The sequence below is a fragment of the Leucoraja erinacea genome, chromosome 10 (genome assembly GCF_028641065.1).
Source record: "Leucoraja erinacea ecotype New England chromosome 10, Leri_hhj_1, whole genome shotgun sequence".
Lineage (NCBI taxonomy): Eukaryota > Metazoa > Chordata > Chondrichthyes > Rajiformes > Rajidae > Leucoraja > Leucoraja erinaceus.
Genome location: NC_073386.1, coordinates 55,739,203 through 55,762,084, shown reverse-complemented (window position 1 = coordinate 55,762,084; position 22,882 = coordinate 55,739,203). Strand labels below are relative to the sequence as shown.

Genomic DNA, 22,882 nt, shown 5'->3' with positions numbered 1-22,882 from the left:
TGTCATCTATAAACTTACTAATCCTGCCGTGTACATTCTCATCCTGATCGCTGATATAAACAGCAAAGAGCAACGGGCACAGCACTGAACCGTGAGGCACAGTGATCATCACAGGCCTCCAGTCCAAAAACACCTTCCTACTACCACCCTCTGCTTCCTTCCATGAAGCCAATTCTGTATCCAGTTTGCTCGCTCTCCCTACATCCCATGGGATCTAACCTTCCAGAGCTGCCTGTCTGTGCCATAGATGTTAACGTTTATATTTCCTTTTCTACAGCACCGTGTGCCCCAGATGAAATTATCACCAACGTGGATTGTACCTCCAATAGAGTGGTGGTTTCATGGGGAAGAACTGATGGGGCGATCTCGTACGATGTAACAGCTGAAGGAAGTGATGGGCACACACACTCAGACAACACCACAGATACACGCTATGAAATGCTGGATTTACACTGTGGACAATCCTATAACATAACCGTAACAACTCTGAGATACAGCCGGCACGGCATTTCAAGTACTTCTGTACAAATACAAACTGGTAAATAATATCCCAGCAAGGAAATTATTTTGATGTTTAGTCATTGTGTTTATTTACAAGATAGCAAGCCAATTGATATTAATTTGTATTTTCTGAATAGCACCCTGCATTCCTGAGAATCTCAAAGCTGAGCTGAATTGTGAATTGAATACAATATATTTCTGGTGGGATGAAGCTGACGGAGCAAAGTTGTACACGGTGACTGTTCGAGACAGTCAAAGGGAAACAGCTTCATTCAACACAAGTGATACAAGGGCTCAAACCCAAGAGCTGCAGTGTGGTGAATATTATACAATCTCTGTTCTAGCAACAGATGATATCTGCAGGAGACCCCAGACAGCAGTGGTCAATGTGCATGCAGGTAAAACTTTTGAAAGTGCCATCAACTGAAGTGTGAGGTTTCATTAGCAATATTCAAACATCAACCTGTTATTTTGAAGTTATTAATAGTTCTCTTGCTAAATGTTGCTCTGTGATTGTGCAGCGTAATTTTTAAATATCTTAGCTCAATTCCCTCACGCACTTCCTGTAGCCTTCTCCAGGTCTGGTTCAGTATCATGTCTGTGGCCCACTCAATCCCCAACAAGTATTATTTTGCCAGCTACCTCTTTTGCCCTAAAAATATTTATCCAATTGTCTGGTAAAGATCATCATTGGAACTCCTTCAACTTTCATTCAAGGCCATGTGTTCCAGAGGTCACTTTCATTATGTAATAATATATTTTACTTCATATCTGCTTCTTTGCCATTATATTTAACTCTACACTCCATCTTCACAATCCTAAAGAGGACAATGTACCCACTCCATCATCTGGATTTAGTTGAATCCCCTCACCCCAAATATCATTATGATAACTCTCTTCCACGCCTTCTCCTGGACCATGTGTGTAGGAAGGAACTGCAGATGCTCCAGAAGAGATGGGCAGAAATCTGAACCCTGCCCCTGCACCAACTCCTTAGCCACACATTCATCTCTCCTATCGCGTTGGTCCGACCTTCACCAGCACGTGGCACTGGAAGCACTCCAGAGATCACAACCTTGAACATCCTGCTTGTTAGCCTTTTACCTAACTCCCTCTACATGTATTGCAGTAGCTCATTCCGTTCCCTACCTACCTCGTTTGTGCCAATGTGCTCACCTCCCTCTTGAGTCACCCATTCCTTCTCTCCAGAGATGCTGCCTGTCCCGCTGAGTTACTCCAGCATTTTGTGTCTCTCCTCTCCTGGACCATGTTAATCATCTTTAATCTGAAAATAGATACAACACCAGTTGTGGTTGAACCTGTAATTTATAAAGTTTCACTGCCATCTTTGCCTTGCCCCTCGTGTGAACTCCTCAGTTTAGGAAGATATTTCTAAATATTTTTTGTAGTACGATTGACATTTTCAAAACTACATTGATCTGTTTCTTTATTTGATTAATCAAGGTGGTCCAGCTGCCTGACATCCAACTTTCCTTTTATTTTCAGTCGCTTGTGAGCCTCATAATGTCAAAGCACAATTGGACTGTAACGTCAATACAGCATTGGTAATGTGGGACTCTGGTAAAGGAGCACTGTGGTACACTGCCATTGCAGAAGGTGCTGATGGGAACAATGTCTCGTGCAGCACATCAGAAACATCCTGTCGAACACCCGCGTTACTCTGTGGCCAGTTATATTCTGTACATGTTGTAGCATCGGACAGGACTTGTAACCACTCTGTGAGTTCTTCAACTGAAATTCAGACAGGTAACTCATTATTTACTGACTGATGTGGCTTGCAATGCCAGACATTACTTCAATATGTTCACATAATATGTGGGATGATGGAATGTATAGGAAGGAACTGCAGATGCTGGTTTAAACCGAAGATAGACGCAAACTGCTGGAGTAACTCAGCGGGACAGGCAGCGTCTCTGGAGAGAAGGAACGGGTTTATAGTATTGTCTTTGCGAAACAGTTAGGAGAGAAGATTGAGAGAATAGTTCATTCTTTCACGATGGAGGGACATGAGCGCTCACCACTTGCAATGCCACCTGTGGCCACTCAGGGAATTTCAACTGAGCTCTTGTGATTTTGTCTGTATTATGGGTGTGGGCGGGCTATCAGTTGCCGGAAAATCAGTGTTTAATCTGTAATAGAAAGAACTACTCATACATTTTCTTCAAATCTGTGTTTGCACGTTAAGATCTGTGAATTTAAGTACAAGACTGAAAATCTTTATCCAGCTAATTAATTTTTTTTTCTTCAGCTCCCTGCAGTCCCCAGAATGTAAGTGCTTATTTGGACTGTACAGCACGCACAACATCAGTGTGTTGGGAGCAGAGTGAAGGTGCAGTGTTCTACACGGCCATTGCAGAAGGAATGCAAGGAGACTGCTACTCGTGCAACACAACCAAAGCAAACTGTGATATCCTGGGCCTCCCATGTGGCCAGTGGTACAATGTAACTGTGTTAGCAATGGATGAGAATTGCACCAGTTTACCAAGTACAGCCGAAGAAATTCAAACAGGTAAAATTACTTTTTAATTATGTGAAAACCAGAAAATAACCAAGGAATCGTTTAATTTGCATAATTGGCATAGGAATAAAACTCAATATCAATAAACATTTTTAAGAAAGAAAAAGGTAGACAAAAATGCTGGAGAAACTCAGCGGGTGAGTTCCTTCGCTCCACAGATGCTGCCTCATCTGCTGAGTTTCTCCAGCATTTTTGTCTATCTAGATGCAGGAAGATTGTTCCCGATGTTGGGGAAGTCCAGAACAAGGGGGTCACAGTTTAAGGATAAGGGGGACGTCTTTTAGGACCGAATTGAGAAAAACATTTTTCACACAGAGAGTGGTGAATCTCTGGAATTATCTGCCACAGAAGGTAGATGAGGCCAGTTCATTGGCTATATTTAAGAGGGAGTTAGATGTGGCCCTTGTGGCTAAGTGGATCAGGGGCATGAAGAGACCTCTTCCTCTTCATGAGAGACCTCTTCCACCCCTGCAACGGACTGTTCCAGCCGCTACGGTCAGGCAAACGCCTCCGTTGCCACGCAGTGAGAAACGGAGAGGTTGAGAAGGAGTTTCTTCCCAGAGGCAATTCGGACTGTAAACGCCTTTCTCACCAGGGACTAACTGTACAGAACGTTTTTTTCCTTCTATTATTTATTATGTAAAATAATATGTGTGTTATGATTGTGTTTATAATTTGTTTGGTTGTTTTGTTGTTCCGCGAGCATTGCCACTTTCATTTCACTGCACATCTCGTATGTGTATGTGACAAATAAACTTGACTGACTGACTGACAAGAGAAGGCAGGTATGGGATATTGAGTTGGATGATCAGCCATGATCATATTGAATGGCGGTGCAAGCTCGAAAGGCCGAATGGCCTACTCCTGCATCTATTTTCTATGTTTCTATGTTTCTATCTTCTATTAATAAACATGGATTACTACAAAAAAATCAGTCATATTACCTTTAATTGTAATGTATTGTACATGTGCTCATTTCAGTTTAGTTTATTGTCACTTGCACCAAGGTACAGTGAGAAGCTTGTGTTGCGCGCTATCCATTCAGCAGAAATACAATACATGATTACACTTGAGTCTTTTACAGTGTATAGATACATGATATGTTGCATATCACATTAACATGCATACAATCATCAAAACATTAATGCACAGCAAAATTAATGTCTGGGATCCAAGATGCAACAGGATTCAACTGCATTTAGTGTTTGTTGAGGTTGCTGTTGTTTTCATGTCTTTCCCTTGGACAATAGTAAAATGTGGAAAACGTATTCACAAATTGATTAAGATTAGCATCTATGTGCTCATGTGGAGTAAACATTACCAAGTAGGATAGTTAATCCATGAAATGGGCAGTTTTATGGGCTACCAGTCAAAAAATGTCTACCTCAAATACAGTTGATTATCTCGTTACCTCGTTGTAAAAGTTAACGTGCACTTTTCCTGACAGCTGCTGCTAGGTGCTAGTGTGTAAATTTTAATAGAATTACATTGTTAAATCTTGAAGTGTTTAAAAAATGTGTTGAGTATGTTTTCTCTGTTGTGCAGTACCTTGTATCCCACAGAGTGTGGCTGCTCACGTTAACTGTGGAAATAACACTGTATCAGTGTTTTGGGATCCCAGCAACGGTTCAGAGTCATACCATGTAACAGCACAAGGAATCAATGGCCATTGGGCCTCCTGCAATACAACAGGCACTGAATGTGAGGTCTCTGATCTGCACTGTGGACTGAATTACTATATAACGGTAGAGGCAATCCGCATGGAGTGTAACAGCTCACAAAGCTCTGCTTTAACAATTAAAACAGGTAATTTGTGTGGTATATGGAATCATATGTATAATTTCTATATGTTATTCGGCGTGTATCCTCAGCCTATACTTATGAATGTTCCCGTTGCAGTACCGTGTGTGCCCCAGAATGTTGACGCTCACATGGACTGTGATGCTGGACATATGTCGGTCTCCTGGGAGTTCAGTGAAGGTGCAATATCATACGTGGCTACTGCAGAAGGGAGCAACGTGCAGCAATGCAGTGCCAATGATACACTGTGTGATATCACCGACCTGTACTGTGGAGAGACCTACACCCTCTCAGTTTATGCGATTGATGACACCTGTGACAGTGTTGAAAGTCCTTCCGTCACAAGGAGAACAGGTAACTGTGGGGTGGCACGGTGGAGCAGTGGTAGAATTACAGCCTTACTGCACCCGGGTTCAATCCTGACTACAGGCACTATCTGTATGGTGTTTTTACGTTCTCCCCGCGACCGCTGTGGGTTTTCCCTGGTTGCTCCGGTTTCCTCCCACACTACAAAGACGTACTGGTTTGTAAGTTAATTGGCCTTGGTAAAAATTGTAAATTGCCTCTATGATGCTAGTGTATGGCAATCGCTGGTCGGCATGAACTCAGTGGGCCGAAGGGCCTGTTTCCACACTGTAACCTTCCGAATTAGTGTTAGTCACACTAATCTTCATTTCTGCACCATACTAGACTCAAAGTCAGTTTCACTTTGTAAAATACAGTAGGATAACATTCATGACTAAACTAAGGAACTCATTTATTGAGAGAAACCTATGGAGTCTCAGAATATTTACCTACCTCTCTGCCAACCAACAAACATGCAACAGCTTCTTGCCATTCCCATACTCACAATGCAAGACAGCATAGTTTAATTTAGTTTAGTTTAGTTTAAGCTTAGTTTAGTTTAACTTAGAGACACAGCATTGAAACAGACTTTTCGTTCTACCGAGTCCACGCCAACAATCAATTCACCCATTCACAGTAGTTCCATGTTATCCCACATATCCCATAGTCTTAGTCATAGTGCAATTCCAAAAGGGGTGTACATTGAATATTATAGAGCCATACACGGCATATTTGCTTGAAGGTTTTGGTTAAGTTAACAACTACTGTTCATCTCTTTGCTTTTTTCAGTTTCGTGCCTCCCACAGAATCTTGATGTCCAGTTGGACTGTGACACAAACGATGCTTCAGTGCTGTGGAGCCACACTAAAGGTGCCGTGTCTTACTCTGCCACAGCAGAAGGAAACGATGGGCACACAGTTTCCTGTGAGACAGTCAATAAAGAGTGTCAGATAAGCAACCTACACTGTGGACAAATGTATAACCTAACTCTGACAGCATTGGATGGTGTGTGTGACAACTCACAGAGCTCTCAGTTTGAATTCAACACGGGTATGTTTTTGCATGAATTTTTATACCTGGTAGGGTCATAGAGTCATTGAATCATACAGCATGGAAACAAGTCCTTCAGCCCAACTTGCCCACGCCCACCAACATGCCCCCGTCTACAGTGGTCCCACCTGACCCTCTAAACCTATCATATCCATGTACCTGTGCAAATATCTCATAAACGTTATGATACCACCTGCCCCAACTACTTCCTCCGGCATATATGGAAGTAAGTGAGGGAGGTATAATCTATACATAACTAAAAGTGTAATCCTGTATGTATGTATGTTCCCGAAATACAGCCAAAACAGTACATGATAGCGCAACAATTTTAGGGGCGCCTTAACTCACCATTCACCTGCTGTACGCCGTATCAAGTTTCATTCTATTTTACAAAGTAATTCACCTAATATAGTTTAATTAACTTTACTCTGTGAACGGGACGAGTTTCAACGTGGCAGTCATGCCTGCGCAGCACTTGACCCACGGGTCTATGGGTCGTCATCAGCCGCGCCTGCGTAGTTGGGGAAGGATTGCTGGGTCCGGTATCCACGCGTGCACAGATTGCCATTTTGATCTAATTCTTCCATGTGTACTTGACTGGCAACACAACAGGGACCCAACGGGTCCACGGGTCGTCTAGTAACATTTAAAAGACACTTGGATAGGTACACACTGAGGAAAGGTTCAGAGGGAAATGAGCCAAACACGGGTAAATGGGGCTAGCTTAGGTGAGGCATCTTGGCTCACATGGACAAGTTTGGTTGAGGAGCCTATATGCATGCTGTATGACTCTGCAGGGGCGGAAAACCCGAGGGGGGGGGCAGAGTTGAGCTGCATTTAGCGCTGGATTGAGCCTCCGAAGCCTCGCACGCGCGTGTGTGTATGAGTGTGCGCATGCGCGCGCGGACGCCAAAAAAATTGTGTCCACTGTCCCCTCCATGTTTTGATAGCGAGTTCCACTCTTGTACCTACAAGTCATGTATAGTTTATGGAGAAAATTCCTATGTAAATGGAATTCCTTTTTAAATACTCCCAACAATTTCAGGCAATTTATGAAAAAGGATGTTAATTTTATGTTGTCAGTACCATAGATTTTGAAAGATTTACATTTCCTGTCCAGTCACAGTTAGTTTTGTTTCTGTACTTTGCAGCACCTTGTGCACCAGAGGACATCTCCACCGGTCTGAACTGTGACACCAAGAGTACATCAGTGGCCTGGGAGGAGAGTGATGGGGCGATGTGGTACATTACAACAGCAGAAGGACAAGATGGACACATTTCACTGTGTAACACAACGGGGACAAGCTGTGAATTCATGGACCTGCACTGCAGTCAAACGTACTCACTAACTGTAACAGCGATGGACAGTTACTGTCAGAGTGTAAACACTTCAGTTTTTGAAACTGCAACAGGTAACAGTCCCAATGTCTCTGATGTGTAAAACAGGTTACAATGCAGAAGTTAATTCGGGTTAATGGCTACGGCTAATTTACGATGTTGCAGGAAATGCAGATTCCACAATACCATGTATCTCATGCAATAGACTGGTTCATCTGATTCATTTCTGCTTCTGGGATTTCAGGCCAACCTCTTGACCACAAGAACAATGGAAATTTCCAAAGCTAACCTGCTGATAAATGCTGGAAAGCTCATTGTAACTTCAAATGCAGACTAGACTAGTATTTCTTTTAAGATTAAGATTAAGGGCTGCACGGTGATGCAGCGGTAGAGTTGCTGCCATACATCTATAGAGACACGGGTTTGATCCTGATTACGGGTGCTCTCTGTATGGAGTTTGTACGTTCTCCCGTTGACCTGCATGGGTTTTCTCCGGGTGCTCCGGTTTCCTCCACACTACAAAGACGTATGGTTTTCTAGGTTAATTGGCTTCAGTAAAAGTTTATTCATTACATACACATATGAGATGTGCAGTGAAATGAAAAGTGGCAATGCTCGCGGACTTTGTGCAAAAACAGACAAACAAACAAACAAACAAACTACAGACAGAATGGAACAGAATCACAGATTCACATATTACATATTGTGGGAGGAAAAAAAAAGAAAAAAACAGCAATTTTAAAAATCCCAGTAAAGTTAGTCCCTGGTGAGATAGGAGCTTACAGTCCTAATGGCCTCTGGGAAGAAACTCCTTCTCAACCTCTCCGTTCTCACAGCATGGCAACCGAGTGTTACACAAAAAAGCTGGAGAAACTCAGCGGGTGCAGCAGCATCTATGGAGCGAAGGAAATAGGCAACGTTTCGGGCCGAAACCCTTCTTCAGACTGATCGGGGGCGGGGGTGGGTGGGGACAAGAAAGGGAAAAGGAGGAGTAGCCAGAAGGCTGGGGGATGGGAGGAGACAGCAGGGGGGCTGAGGAAGGGGAGGAGACAGCAAGGACTAACAAAATTGGGAGAATTCGATGTTCATGCCCCCGGGGTGCAGACTCCCCAAACGGAATATGAGGTGCTGTTCCTCCAATTTCCGGTGCTGCTCACTGTGGCCATGGAGGAGACCCAGGACAGAGAGGTCGGAGGCGGAGTGGGAGGGGGAGTTGAAGTGCTGAGCCACCGGGAGGTCAGCTTGGTTATTGCGGACCGAGCGGAGGTCCCTTGGCAACCGAGTCCCTTGTGTGTGTGGGATTGTGTTAGTGTGCGGGGATCGCTGGTCGGTGTGGACTCGGAGGGCCGAAGGGCCGGTTTCCACGCTGTATCTCTAAACTAAACTAATCTAAAAGAGGGTTTTTGAAAGGATTAAAGGAATTATGTGGGGAGATAGACACTGTGATGAAGGAGACCTTTGCAACACATAATCAGTGTAAAACGCTGAATAAGATCTTTCAGGGATTAGGTCTGAAATTCTAATGCCACATCAATAGAAATCTAGATTTCTCCACCCCAATGAGTTACTGAGGTTAAATTAATTGACATATTCAAAATTTGAATTGATCGATTCTGTTACATGAGGACACGAAGGTAAATGGACCCATGGTGCAAGTGAATGTTGAAGAAACAGACAGGTACATGGATAGGACAGGTTTGGTGGGATATGGGCCAAACGCAGGCAGGTGGGACCAGTGTAGTTGAGACGTTGGCCGGCATGGGCAAGTTGGGCCGAAGGGCAATTTTCAACACTGTATCTATCACTCCATGACTCAATGAATAATTCTTCCAGATCAGCCTTGATCTATTTAAAAAATACAGAAAATATTTAGTCAGAAAATACACGAGGGTCTGAATGGGCCAGTGCTGCCACAAAGTCCGACATCTACTTTTGAAATACTACACTCATTGTATTAATTCATATCTTTCTTTCTCTCCAAGCCCCTTGTCCCCCTCAGAACGTACAAGTTGATAGTGTTGGCGTCACTGCCTCTGTAATATGGGAGATGAGTAATCTCACAGTGTGGTACACTGCAACAGCAGAGGGCAGCGATGGACACACGGCCACTTGTACCACGTCCGACACAAACTGTCTAATCCCAGATCTTCACTGCAGCCAAACGTACAGCATCTCCGTCCTCGCATTTGGTGAAACCTGCAGCAGTCTCCAAAGCTCCAGTCATGAAATTCATACAGGTAATAAAGAGAGAGAACCATGGGAGTCAGGAGTGTTTAATTGTCATATGTACCGAAACAGAACAAATGAAATTCTTACTTGCAGCTGCATAACAGATCTTTAACACAGTGCTCAATAGATGGCATGATAAACAAACATAAAGAAAAGTTCAATTAAAAAAACGATGTTAGTGTAAAACAAAATAAAAGCCCAAAGTTCCTGCTGCAACTAAGATAGTTTGTACTTCATGGTTTAGTTGATGTTTGTCGTGTTCAATAGACTGATGATTGTCTCCTTCATTCCTGACCATTCGAGTAGCCAAATCAGCTGTGATCCAACCAGTTGATATGCTCTCTGCCCTGTAGAAGTTCTATAGAGTGTTTGTTGACAAATCCAATCTCCTCAATCTGCAAATGAAGTAGAGGCATTGAAGGACTTTCTTTATGATTGCATCAATGTGCTGGCTCCAGGACAGATCTTCAGAGAACTGTCCTGGACCCAGCCCAGGAACTTGAAGTTGTTGTCTCTCTCCACCACTGGTCTGCCCATGAAGACAGGTTTGTGGATCCGCAGCCTTCTTCTTCCAAAATCAACAATCAGCACTCTGGGGTATTGGTCAAGAACCATTCAATTAGGCGATCGATCTCCCTCCTATACGCTGACCAATCATTACCCACAATTTTGTCCAACAATGGTGGTGTCATCAGAGAATTTAAAGATGGAGTTGGAACAGAGTCCATCTACGCTGCCATGGGTATAGAATGAGTAGATCAGTCTTTATAGAACATGTCATCGCCTCAGGATATCATGACAGACTTTGCAATGAACAGATTATTTTGGAAGTTAAGCAGTCAGGGCAGCCGAGCTTTGCATTGTGACCTCTGAATTATCTGTTTAGAACAGGTAATAAACGTCAGAAAAAGACACAGTGACAGTGACACAGTGGGTCAGGTAACATCTCTGGAGAACATGGACAGATGACGTTTTGAGTCGGGGACCTGCTTCAGACTGATTGTAGTGGAGGGGGGGGGGAGTATGCTGGAAAGGAGGAGGGCAGGACAAAGCCTGGTGAGTGATAGGTGGATACAGTTGTAGGGTTTTTGATAGGCAGATTGTTGGGGGGGGGACAAATGGATGCACGTCCAGATGCGGCATAGTGAAGAGAGGCGGGGGAAGAGGGAAAAGTGGGAGGAGGCAGTTTGTTGCTTAGTTACCTAAAAATGTAGAAGTCAATGTTCATACTGTTAGGTTGTAAGTTACCCAAGCGGAATATGAGGTGCTGTTTCTCCATATTACGTGTGGCCTCACTCTGTCAGTGGAAGAGGCCCAGGACAGAAAGGTCAGTATGGGAATGTGAAGGGGGTTTAAATGCAAATCCTTAGAATACTTTAAAAATGTTATTCAGTATCTTCCAACTAGAACAGGCATCACAAGTTTAACATGGAAATAGGCCCTTAAGCCAACTAACCCTTATGACAACTAACCAACTAATTGGGCTTGTATACTCTGGAATTGAGAAGGATGAGAGGGGTTCTTATTGCAACATATAAGATTATTAAGGGTTTGGACACGCTAGAGGCAGGAAACATGTTCCCGATGTTGGGGGAGTCCAGAAGCAGGGGCTACAGTTTAAGAATAAGGGGTAAGCCATTTAGAACGCCGATGGGGGAACACTTCTTCACACAGAGAGTTGTGAGTCTGTGGAATTCTCTGCCTCAGGGGGCAGTGGAGCCCGGTTCTCTGGATACTTTCAAGAGAGAGCAAGATAGCGGAGTCAGGGGATATGGGGAGAAGGCAGGAACGGGGTACTGATTGGGGATGATCAGCCATGATCACATTGACTGGTGATGCTGGCTCGAAGGGCCGGAAGGCCTACTCCTGCACCTATTGTCTAGAACCTTTGATGCTGCAATCTTCACCAGGCTCGGTGGATCCCAGTAATTCTACAAGAAATGTGGAATCAGAGTCCTTTTAATACTGCATGGAAACATTAATGCAAAGATTCAACAGGCAGGACATTAATTTGACTAGAGATAGAAACAAAATTCTGGAGTAAGTCAGGTGGACAGGCAGTATCACTGGAGAGAAGGAATGGGTGACGTTTTGGGTCGAGACTCTTCTTTAGACTGACTACTTAGGGTTCGAAGTAGGTGAAAGCTTTTGTGACTCTTACCTGGAATTTCTTTGGATTTAACGTGATTACATTGAATAGGCAAACACGGCATAACATTACCATGGTTTTATTGAAGGTATTTTAATTCGGTGAGCTGCTAGCATGGCATTTTCATCCTTATATCTCCTCTTCTACAGCACCTTGTGCCCCAGATGAAATTATCACCAATGTGGATTGTACCTCCAATAGAGTGGTGGTTTCATGGGGAAGAACTGATGGGGCGATCGCGTACGATGTAACAGCTGAAGGAAGTGATGGGCACACACACTCAGACAACACCACAGACACACGTTATGAAATGCTGGATTTACACTGTGGACAATCCTATAACATAACCGTAACAACTCTGAGTTACAGCCGGCACGGCATTTCAAGTACTTCTGCACAAATACAAACTGGTAAATAACATCCCAGCAAGGAAATTATTTTGATGTTTAGTCATTGTGTTTATTTACAAGACAGCGAACTGATATTAATTTGTGTTTTCTGAATAGCACCCTGCATTCCTGAGAATCTCACAGCTGAGCTGAATTGTGAATTGAATACAATATCTTTCTGGTGGGATGAAGCTGACGGAGCAAAGTTGTACACGGTGACTGTTCGAGACAGTCAAAGGGAAACAGCTTCATTCAACACAAGTGATACAAGGGCTCAAACCCAAGAGCTGCAGTGTGGTGAATATTATACAATCTCTGTTCTAGCAACAGATGATGTCTGCAGGAGACCCCAGACAGCAGTGGTCAATGTACATGCAGGTATTGCTCATTCCCGTAAAAACCTTTATAACAAATGGTCTCCTAAGTCCATTGGCAATATATCAATGTGATACTCTTCAATTTTATTAATTTTGCTTGTGTTAAACATTTTTTTAAATATATTATATGGCAGACCCCGGGTTTTGATAGAGTTCTGTTCCAGAAAACTGTTCATAATCCAAACTGTTCGTAAGTTGGAAATAAAATAAAAGCTTGCGTGCGGGAGAGGATGAAAGAAACAGCCGTGACTATCGAGCCAGCAGGCATGGGAAGAGCAGCTCTCAGCCAACGTCTCGGACTCATTGAGTGAGTGAGTGAGCGAGTGAGCCTACTCTCACTCCCAGCTTGCCTTGAACCAGTCCGTGTTTGTTGCAGCTTGGGCGGGGTTGGAGGTGGGTGAGTTGAGAAGGCACGTGAAAATGTCCCGTCCCCACCCAGCAGAAGGTGTCTGCAGCCACATAGCAGCCAGTGAATCCCTCCCCATCCATCCAGCCAGTTTTACAAACATTCACTTGTATGCACAGAGTGCCCATAAATTTGGTGTTCATAATAACAAGGGTGGTGCAACGGTAGAGTTGCTGCCTTACAGCAGCTCTTGCAACGCTGGAGACCCGGGTTCGATCCCGACTATGGGTGCTGTCTTTACGGAGTTTGTACGTTCTCCGCATGACTGTGTGAGTTTCCTCCCACACTCCAAAGACGTGCAGGTTTGTAGGTTAATTGGCTTGTTATACATGTAAATTGTCCCTGGTGTGTGTCGGATGGAGTTAGTGTGCGGGGATCGCTGGTCAGTTTGTACTCTGGCCAAAGGGGCTGTTTCCGCGCTGTATCTCTAAACTACAACTAAACAAGTGGTGGACCTGTACCTCAATTCAAGGTTTTTTTCAATGATCTAACAGGAATAAAATTTGCTTCTGTGCAAGTTCTGATTAATGGAACATTTTCCAATATTATTAGAAAGGGAATACAGCATATTCACAAATCCTGGGTGAGTGGATTACGAAATTACTCATTGACACTCCTCACTAAGGAAGTGAACAATGTTATTAGGGATCACTCCCTAGATAAACATCACATTTAATCTCCATCTAAAAAAATGAAATCCTGAGTCTAATATGGTTAGGTGCTTAATATTGAACTCCACGACCTTCTCCCTACCTTCCTTCTCCATCCCTACCTTCTCCAGTGTCTTTATGTAAAGGAGTTCCCTCATCCTTGGTCCCAGTCCACTAAGTCTTCTCTGCACCCTGTCCACATTTGTTACATTCCTTGTGAAGTTTGCTGCTGAGAATTAAACAGAAACCGGCAGTGACTAGAGACTTTAGAATGTTTCAGAATTATTTCTATTTTATTCACCACACAAAGGAGAATCAGTGTTATTGAAAAGTTTGGTAAGTAAAAACTATTAATCTCTCCCAAGAATAAGCCATAATATTACCCAAACAATAGCACTAAATCTATTAAATCTTTTTACCCTAAGCCACTGGACAGAAGAACCATAGCCCAGCCAGGATATTGGATTTATATTCTACTAGACCAAGTGCAGACCCATTGGGTCTGCTCCCCCAACGCACTCGTTCCCTACCCGTAGCCCCCACGGGAGGCGTGGTCCTCCAACTCAAGCCGTTCCCGAATGTAAGATTCCAGCACACCCCTTGCCTTCCTCAGCAGTGATCTTTAAAAAATATTCCAATTGCACTTGCCCAGCGTGTTGCAATAGCAATTCGCCCTCCCACTGCTAGTCTAGCCATTGTGACTTAAAAAAAATCCAATTGCACTTGCCCTGCGTGTTGCAATAGCAATTAGCCCTCCCCCCTGCTAGTCTAGCCATTGTGAAATCATCAGTTGAAGATGGTTGGTTTGAAATTAAAGGTATTTTGATTTTTTTTTTAACTTTAATCAGTAATGTCAAGAAATAAAGCATAAAATGTTCAGTGAACGTGATCTCTGCCTAGAGGGGAAAAATGTGAATCAGAATATGTAAAAATCTTATGAAAGTGGGCATTTTTAAAGCTTTAATCGCAAATAACATGTCAAATATAGGATGGCATCTTCATTCAGGCTGGTCTCGTCTAGCTGAGCTATTGTGACGTTATCATTTGAAGCTGGTGGTTTTAATTTCAAAGTCTTTTGACTTAATCAGTAATGAGTCGAGAATAAGTCGAGAAATAAAGCATGAAATGTTCAGATAAGGTGATCCCGGCCTTGATGTGAAAAATGTCAATCGGAATATGTAAAAATGTTATCTTTACACGTGGTGTTTTTGCGAAGATGTAAAGACAGCCACATATACATACACATATACAGATATACACACTACAAGATCAGAGTTTCAATAAGTATATGATGATATGACCATGCCTGTTTGTTTTAATTGAATCAGATGTGCAAAGTTGCCATCAATGAAATTGAATAGGCAGAGTTAATTGCAGAAGTCAGTACTATAGGGTATGGAGGTGCATCAGACTCACCAAGCCTGAAGAAAGATCCCGAGCCGTAACATCACCTATTCATGTTCTCCAGAGATGCTGCCTGACCCGCTGAGTTACTCCGGCACTTTATGCAGAAGAGTTTGTCAGCAGCAACAAACAAAGCCATTGACAAAACTGAGATGCCAACCTGGTGAAACAACAACAACAGCGTACTAAGCAGTTGACACATCTATGGACCAAAACTAAGTTCTGCAGTCTTGCCACAGCCAGTCATAAATGTTGGTGAACAATTTAAAAAACCCAAGAATGAGGTGACAACAAGAATATCTCCAACCTCTATGAATATAGGTCCAGCATGTGAGTGCTGAAAAATACGTGATGATCTATCTTAATTTTCGCTCGAGTTTTCCGCATTATAGAAGTCCGCTTTTAGCCAATTCAGTTCACCCCACCTGATGTTGGGAACTAGCTGCGAGCATTGTATACAGCAAAACATGTGGCTCCAGATAATATCCCAGCTGTAATACTGAAGACTTGTTCTAGACTTGTGTATCAGTACAGTTGCAGCTCAGCCGTATACGCAACAATGTGAAACGTTGAAATACCAATAGCAAAAGGCCGGAAGTCCTCAGCGAGTTAGGTGGTAATTGTCAAAAGACCTGAATAGAACCTTGAACATAAAACAGTACAGTACGGGAACAAGAGTTCGACCCACAATGTCAGAGATGAACCTAATGCCGAGATCAAGTAATCTTATCTGCCTGCATAATATCCATGTCCCTCCATTCCCAGCATATCCATGTGTCTTTCAAATATCTTCCTAAATGCCGCTATCATATCTGACCTCAACAACACTGTTCCAGGCACCCAACTACCTCAATGTAAAGAAACCTAACATTCTGACTGTCTACTATATCTCAAATAATTTTATAAACATTTATCAAGTCTTCCCTTCAGAGAAAATAATCCAAGTCTGTCCAAACTCTCCTTATAACTAATACCTTATAATACAGACAGTGTCTGTTAAACCTCTTCTGCAACATCTCCAAAACATTCACATCCTTCCTGTAATGTGTTGATCAGAACTACATACAATAGTCCAAATGTGGCCTAACCAAAGTCCTATAAAGATGCATCATGACCTCCTAACTCTTACACTCAATGCCTTGACCCATGAAGGCAAGCATAACAAATGCATTCTTTACCACTCTATCTACCTCTGTTGCCACTTTGTGAGAGTTACGAACTTTGACCCCAAGATCCCTCTGCACATCAATGCTGGTAAGGGTCTTGTCATTAATTGTGCTCTCTTCCCTTACCATCAACCTCCCAAGGTGTAACACATACTTGCTTGGATTAAACACTGTCTGCCAATTCTCTGCCCATTTCTGTAGCTGATCTACACCCCAACCCATCCTTTGACAGCCTCCCTCACAGTCCACAGCTGCAGCAATCCTGGTGTCGTCGTTTATGACCATCATTTAAATACATCACGAACAGAGGTCCCAGCACAGATCCTTGTGAACTTCCACTGGTCATAGACCAGCAGCCTGAATACCCCCTTCCACTCCTCTATCTTCTATCAGCAAGCCAGCACTAAATCCATAAGACCAAGTCACTGTGAGTCCTGTGCATCTTAATATTTTAGATCAGCGTACCATTGGGGCCTTTATCAAATGCCTTACTAAAATCCAAGTAGCCAACATCCACCGCACGATCCTCATTGATCACCTTCATCACCACCTCATAAAAGTCAATCAAATTAGTCAGATAGGACCTGTTATGTACAAACCTATGCTGACTGTCCCTAATTAACCCCTTCTCTCCCAAATGGGAATAAATCCTATTCTGAAGAATCCTCTCCATTAGGTTCCTGAAACTGACGTGAGGATCACCAGCCTACAATTCCCTGTATTCTCTCTACTTTCCTTCTTAAACGAAAGAACAACATTGGCCACTCTCCTGTCCACTGGGACCTTGCATGTGGCTAGAGAAGATCCAAAGATCTTTGTCAAAGCTCTTGCAATCTCCTCGCTTGCTTCTCTTAACAGCCTGGGATAGATTCCAAATCTATGACCCATTCCACCAAGAAGGACAAAAGCACAAACACAGAGGAATGTCACCAGCTAAAGCTTCCCCTCTAAGTCGCAAACCCTGACTTGGAAATTACTTGCTACTCTCTCATCATTGCTGGTTCTAAGTCCTGGAAGTGTCTCCCTAACTGTATTGTGAGCGTATCTTCAACAGAAGGACTGTGGCAGTTCAAGAAGGCAGCGCACCATCTCCTTCTCAAGGCAATTAGGGATGAGCAAGTAATGTCGTCTATGCACAAACACTGAAAATGTAGAAATAAATGCTAGTTAACAAGGAAAGTCTATCTTCAAACATTTTGTTGTTTCTCAACACCGTGTTTTATCTGTTCCTGCACCCACGTTAAGATTGTGCCATTTATCTTGTATTGCTTCTGCTTACCTTTCCATCTAGAATGGATCACCTGATATTGTCAGTACTCTATATGTGCCATTTTCATCCCTCTCACAACTGAATTCCTTCCCCATCATGCTGTTCACCATAAGCTCCATAAGAATTTTGCTTCTTTAGCAGATTTGTACATGTATGTCTAAAATGTTAATCTCTCAAATGTATTAGTGAATGTAATCCTAATTCTGGATGGACACTGTGGCATACATCTCTATTGTATAATAAACAGCCATTCACCATGACCTCCAAATGCTAGTCAATTTCATATCCAAGCTGCCACTGCCCTTTACGATCGCATCAACTCTGAAACGTTAACCTGCAAACCATTTCTGTGATTTTACACTATGAAATGTCAACGATATTATCGATAACTTAGTTCATCTGATCCGCTGTCTGACATTTTAATTTTCAATTTTATTTCCAGTCGCTTGTGATCCTCATAATGTCAAGGCACAACTGGACTGTAACGTCAATACAGCATTGGTAATGTGGGACTCTGGTAAAGGAGCACTGTGGTACACTGCCGTTGCGGAAGGTGCTGCTGGGAGCAACGTCTCATGCAGCACATCAGAAACATCCTGTAGAACACCCGCGTTACTCTGTGGCCAGTTATATTCGGTGCATGTTGTAGCTTCGGACAGGACTTGTAACCACTCTGTGAGTTCTTCAATCGAAATTCAGACAGGTAACTCATTATTTCATGGCATGCTATCCACAAATAACAGAGTTTATCATTTATATGCACCACCAGTTTAGCAGTTGAAGTTCAGACAGGTAACTCATTGTTTTATTGACTGTGACATTTAATCTATAAAAATAGTCAATAGAAATTCGTAAAGTCAATTCATAAAAGTCTTTATTCTTAAAAACTTCTCATTTTCTATTTGTATGAGCATCATTTTGGATTTGAGTAGAAATATGGCCACGTCTTTACCCATTTTGCTTCTTTTGTCTCTTAAGCTCCCTGCAGTCCCCAGAATGTGAGTGCACATTTGGACTGTACAACACGCAAGATGGTCGTGTGGTGGGAGCAGAGTGAAGGTGCCATGTTCTACATGGTCATGGCAAATGGAATGGAAGGAGAATGGTACTCATGCAATACAACAGAGGCAAGCTGTGAGATCATCGGCCTCCCATGTGGCCAGATGTGCAATATAAGTGTCCTTGCAATGGACGGGAATTGCACCAGTTTACCGAGTCCTACTTTTGAAATTCAAACAGGTGACCCATTCTTTCCTATTCAATAAAATAAACAGAAAGAGCATCAAAAATGCAAGAAGAAAATTGCATAGCAGGACAGAACTGTAGATCATTAAACCAGGCAATTAGTAAAATGAAAATTTACATAGGGCAGCAGTTAATTCAAATGGGCAGCAGTTAATCACGTCAGGTAGAGGATGTTTCTCTCATTCGTGCTTTAATTGAGCAATGGGATTGGTGTCGTATCTGGTAAGCACAATGCACTAGACAGGGGACCTAGCTTTCTGGATTGTTTCAGTGTTTGTTGAGGCTTCAGAAATGTATGTATTTGTTGGGACATTAATGGGTCATTTTCATATACAGTCCCTCTTGTTTATGGGGAGTAATAGAGAGAAGATTCAAAGTACAATAGACAGCAAAGTGACTCACTGTCTTAAAGGAAATGCTCTCATGGGCTCTCAATGACAAGTTTCAATATTAAATATTTTGCAACAAAGATAATGAATGCTTTGTCTCATTGATTTATCAGCTCGATCTGCACAGTTAGCTGTCACATTTCCCTACTTCCATTGCAAGATTTGATAATATGCAATTTATAGTTATATAATATTGAGTTTACAACAGATTACAATTATTTTCTGTACTCCTTTCTGTAGAGCCTTGTATTCCACAGGATGTGGTTGCTCAGATCAACTGTGAAAATAACACAATTTTGGTGTTTTGGGATCCCAGCAATGGTTCAGAGTCATACCATGTAACAGCACAAGGAATCAATGGCCATTGGGCCTCCTGCAATACAACAGGCACTAAATGTGAGGTCTCTGATGTGCACTGTGGACTGAGGTACTATATAACAGTAGAGGCAATCCGCATGGAGTGTAACAGCTCACAAAGCTCTGCTGTGACAATCAAAACAGGTGAGTTCAGCAAATATGTACATTGTTAAATTCTTCACACATTATGCGGAATTCTGTCCTTTAATGTAACTTACCAATATATTGCTCGGTATTTTTCTAGCAGGTTCAATTGATGAATTTATTCCTTGCAATACCATGTGGAACCATATTAAATGCCTTGCTGAGGTCCATATAGACGGCTTTGCCCTTATCAACCAAAGCAAGAATTTCATTGTCCTATGTGGGACACATGACAATAAACTCTCTTGAATCTTGGTTCCTTCTTCAAAACTCTTAATCAGATTTCTAAGACATGATCTCCCATGTACGAAATATGCTGACTCGGCCCAATCAATGCTTGTCTACCCAAATGCATATATATCTTATCCCTCAGAATTCTCTCCAGTAACTTGCCTGCTACAGATGTTACAAATTCTGCACACATTATGTGGAATTCTGGCTCTTTTGCATATTGCCGTTATGTGGCTCGGTATTTGTACAATGGGTTCAGTTTATGAATGTTCTCGTTGCAGTACCGTGCGTGCCCCAGAATGTTGACGCTCACGTGGACTGTGATGATGGACATATGTCGGTCTCCTGGGAGTTCAGTGAAGGTGCAATATCATACGTTGCTACTGCAGAAGGGAGCAACGTGCAGCAATGCAGTGCCAATGATACACTGTGTGATATCACCGACCTGCACTGTGGAGAGACCTACACCCTCTCAGTTTGTGCGATTGATGATACCTGTGACAGTGCTGAAAGTCCTTCCGTCACAATGAGAACAGGTAAATGCTGAAAAAACAATCTCCTACATTTACGATACGATAGAACTTTATTTATCCCAGGAGGGAAATTGATCTGCCAACGGTGATAAAAGAAAACACAAAATACATGAAACATGAACATTGAAATTAAAGTGACAATTTCTAATTTCTCTATCCTTCACACTAACTTTAATTTTAAAAAACAGTCCCCCAGAATATATTTACATGTAAATTAAAACATTTTTTAAAAATTACATACATTTTACCAGTTGCTGTGCAATTGCTCTGTTCGTCTTTCCTTCTTCGGCTTCATGCATCGCACAGAATCTCGATGTCCAGCTGGACTGTAATAGAAATGATGCTTGGGTGAGGTGGGACCACGCTAAAGGTGCATCGTCTTACTCTGCCACAGCGGCAGGGGGCAATGGGCACGTAGTTTCCTGCGAGACGGACAGCAGTAAATGTCAGATAACCAACCTGCAATGTGGACAGATGTATAACGTAACTCTGGTTACACTGGATGGGGTGTGTGACAACTCGCAAACGCCTCCGTTTCAATTTAACAATGGTAGGTGCTTTGTATGTTCGAAAACTAACAGTACAATTTTTCATGGATGAATATGCCAGATCAAAGCAGATGTGAAATGCCACCCGTTCCTTCTATCCAGAGATGCTGCCTGTCCTGCTGAGTTACTCCAGCATATTGTTTCCATCTTTGGTGTAAACCAGCGTCTGCAGTTCCTTCCTACACAATATAGTTTTTCATATCAGTTTCACTTACAATGCACCTCCGATAGATGCAAATGTCAAACCACACTGAGATGGATTTGTTGTGGGCATCTCCAACAATTTTCGTTGTTAATTAGAATACATGTTTTAGTAGATAGTTAGCATCATGCAGGGAATAAGCATTGATTAAGAAAAAATTGATTAAGGTCCTGCCCTCATTTGACTTCCCAAAACACGACACCTCCCACTTATCTGCAAAAGAACATTGAACTGTTCAGCACAGGGACAGGCCCTTTGCCGAACATGACACCAAGTTAAACTGATCTCATCTGCCTGTGCATGGTATATATCCCTCTATTCCCTGCACTTCCATGTGCCTATCTAACAGCCTCATAAACGCCACAGTTGTACCTGCCTCCACCACCACCTCTGGTAACGCATTCCAGGCCCCCACCACTCTCTGTGTAAAGAAATTGTCCCACACATCTCCATTAAACTTACCCCCTCCCACCTTAATTCACGTATTAAACTTCATTAACCATTCCTCAATCCACTTGTCCAAATGATCAACATCCTGCCATAGGTACATGGATGGGAAAGGCTTAGAGAGATATGGGGCCAAACGTGGTGTGTGGTTTTAGTGTATATGGGGCATCTTGGTTGGCTTCAGCAAGTTGGGACGAGGGCCCATATCCTTGCTGCGTGACTCTGTGACTCTAAAAGTGTGTTTGGCCTGAATGTGCCAGATTATTGAACTTTTACTAATATAAAGAAAGTCCACCAAACTCTTAATACATTAGATTGTTTCCAGAGGTTTATAGGTGATTTTGATAAAACCAGCTGGCTCCTTTGAAAAAAAACCGAGCCATTTATTGTCAAAAGTGAAAGTTCCTGATCAGAAAAGAGGCTTTCTCCCACTGGTCAGGTAATTTAAAGAGTGTTATTTGTTGATAGAAAGTACAAAAATAAGTGTTACATTCTCACAGTCAGCAAAATCAATTATGCTGACAGCTATATTGAAGGATTTGGAGTGTAGACATTCCTGCCTGGTTACAGTTAGTTTGTTGTTTCTGTACTTTTCAGCACCTTGTGCACCAGAGGACATCTCCACCAGTCTGAACTGTGACACCAAGAGTACATCAGTGGCCTGGGAGGAGAGTGATGGGGCGATGTGGTACATTACAACAGCAGAAGGACAAGATGGGCACATTTCACTGTGTAACACAACGGGGCCAAGCTGTGAATTCATGGACCTGCACTGTAGTCAAACGTACTCAATAACTGTAACAGCGATGGACAGTTACTGTCAGAGTGTAAACACCTCCATTTATGAAACTGAAACAGGTAACAAATATTGCTAAATTATTTTAAACGTATAAAGTTTCCTTTATGTCATTCAAATATAGTTTGGAACGAAAGGCTACCGTGGACAAAAAATAAAATAACATAACAGAACACACAATGACACACAGTTTAACATCCCACACAGTGAGTCCTACAGGCACTCCTCATTGGGTGATGGAAGGCAAAGTCTTAAGTCCTTGTCCTCTTCCTTCCTGGTTCTCCCTCTGCGTTGAGGGCGATCCTGGGTTGCTTTCGATGTTTGGGCCCCCCGCCGGGTGATGGTAAAGTCCCCGCTGCCGAATCCCAAGCTCCACG

The 22,882-nt window shown here is 42.7% G+C and overlaps 1 protein-coding gene across 1 annotated transcript; it reads left to right on the top strand.

Annotated features, from left to right (window-relative positions):
* Window positions 1–11: 11 nt before the first annotated feature.
* Window positions 12–20,587, top strand: fndc7rs1 (fibronectin type III domain containing 7, related sequence 1). Its single transcript, XM_055642387.1, has 15 exons — window positions 12–538; window positions 639–899; window positions 2,008–2,268; window positions 2,771–3,031; window positions 4,586–4,846; window positions 4,940–5,194; window positions 5,975–6,235; window positions 7,387–7,647; window positions 9,556–9,810; window positions 12,101–12,361; window positions 12,458–12,718; window positions 18,056–18,316; window positions 18,592–18,852; window positions 19,488–19,748; window positions 20,261–20,587. Exons 1-15 carry the CDS (start codon window positions 163–165, stop codon window positions 20,524–20,526), a joined length of 4,023 nt encoding a protein of 1,340 aa, XP_055498362.1. The 5' UTR covers window positions 12–162; the 3' UTR covers window positions 20,527–20,587.
* The last annotated feature ends 2,295 nt before the right edge of the window (window positions 20,588–22,882 follow it).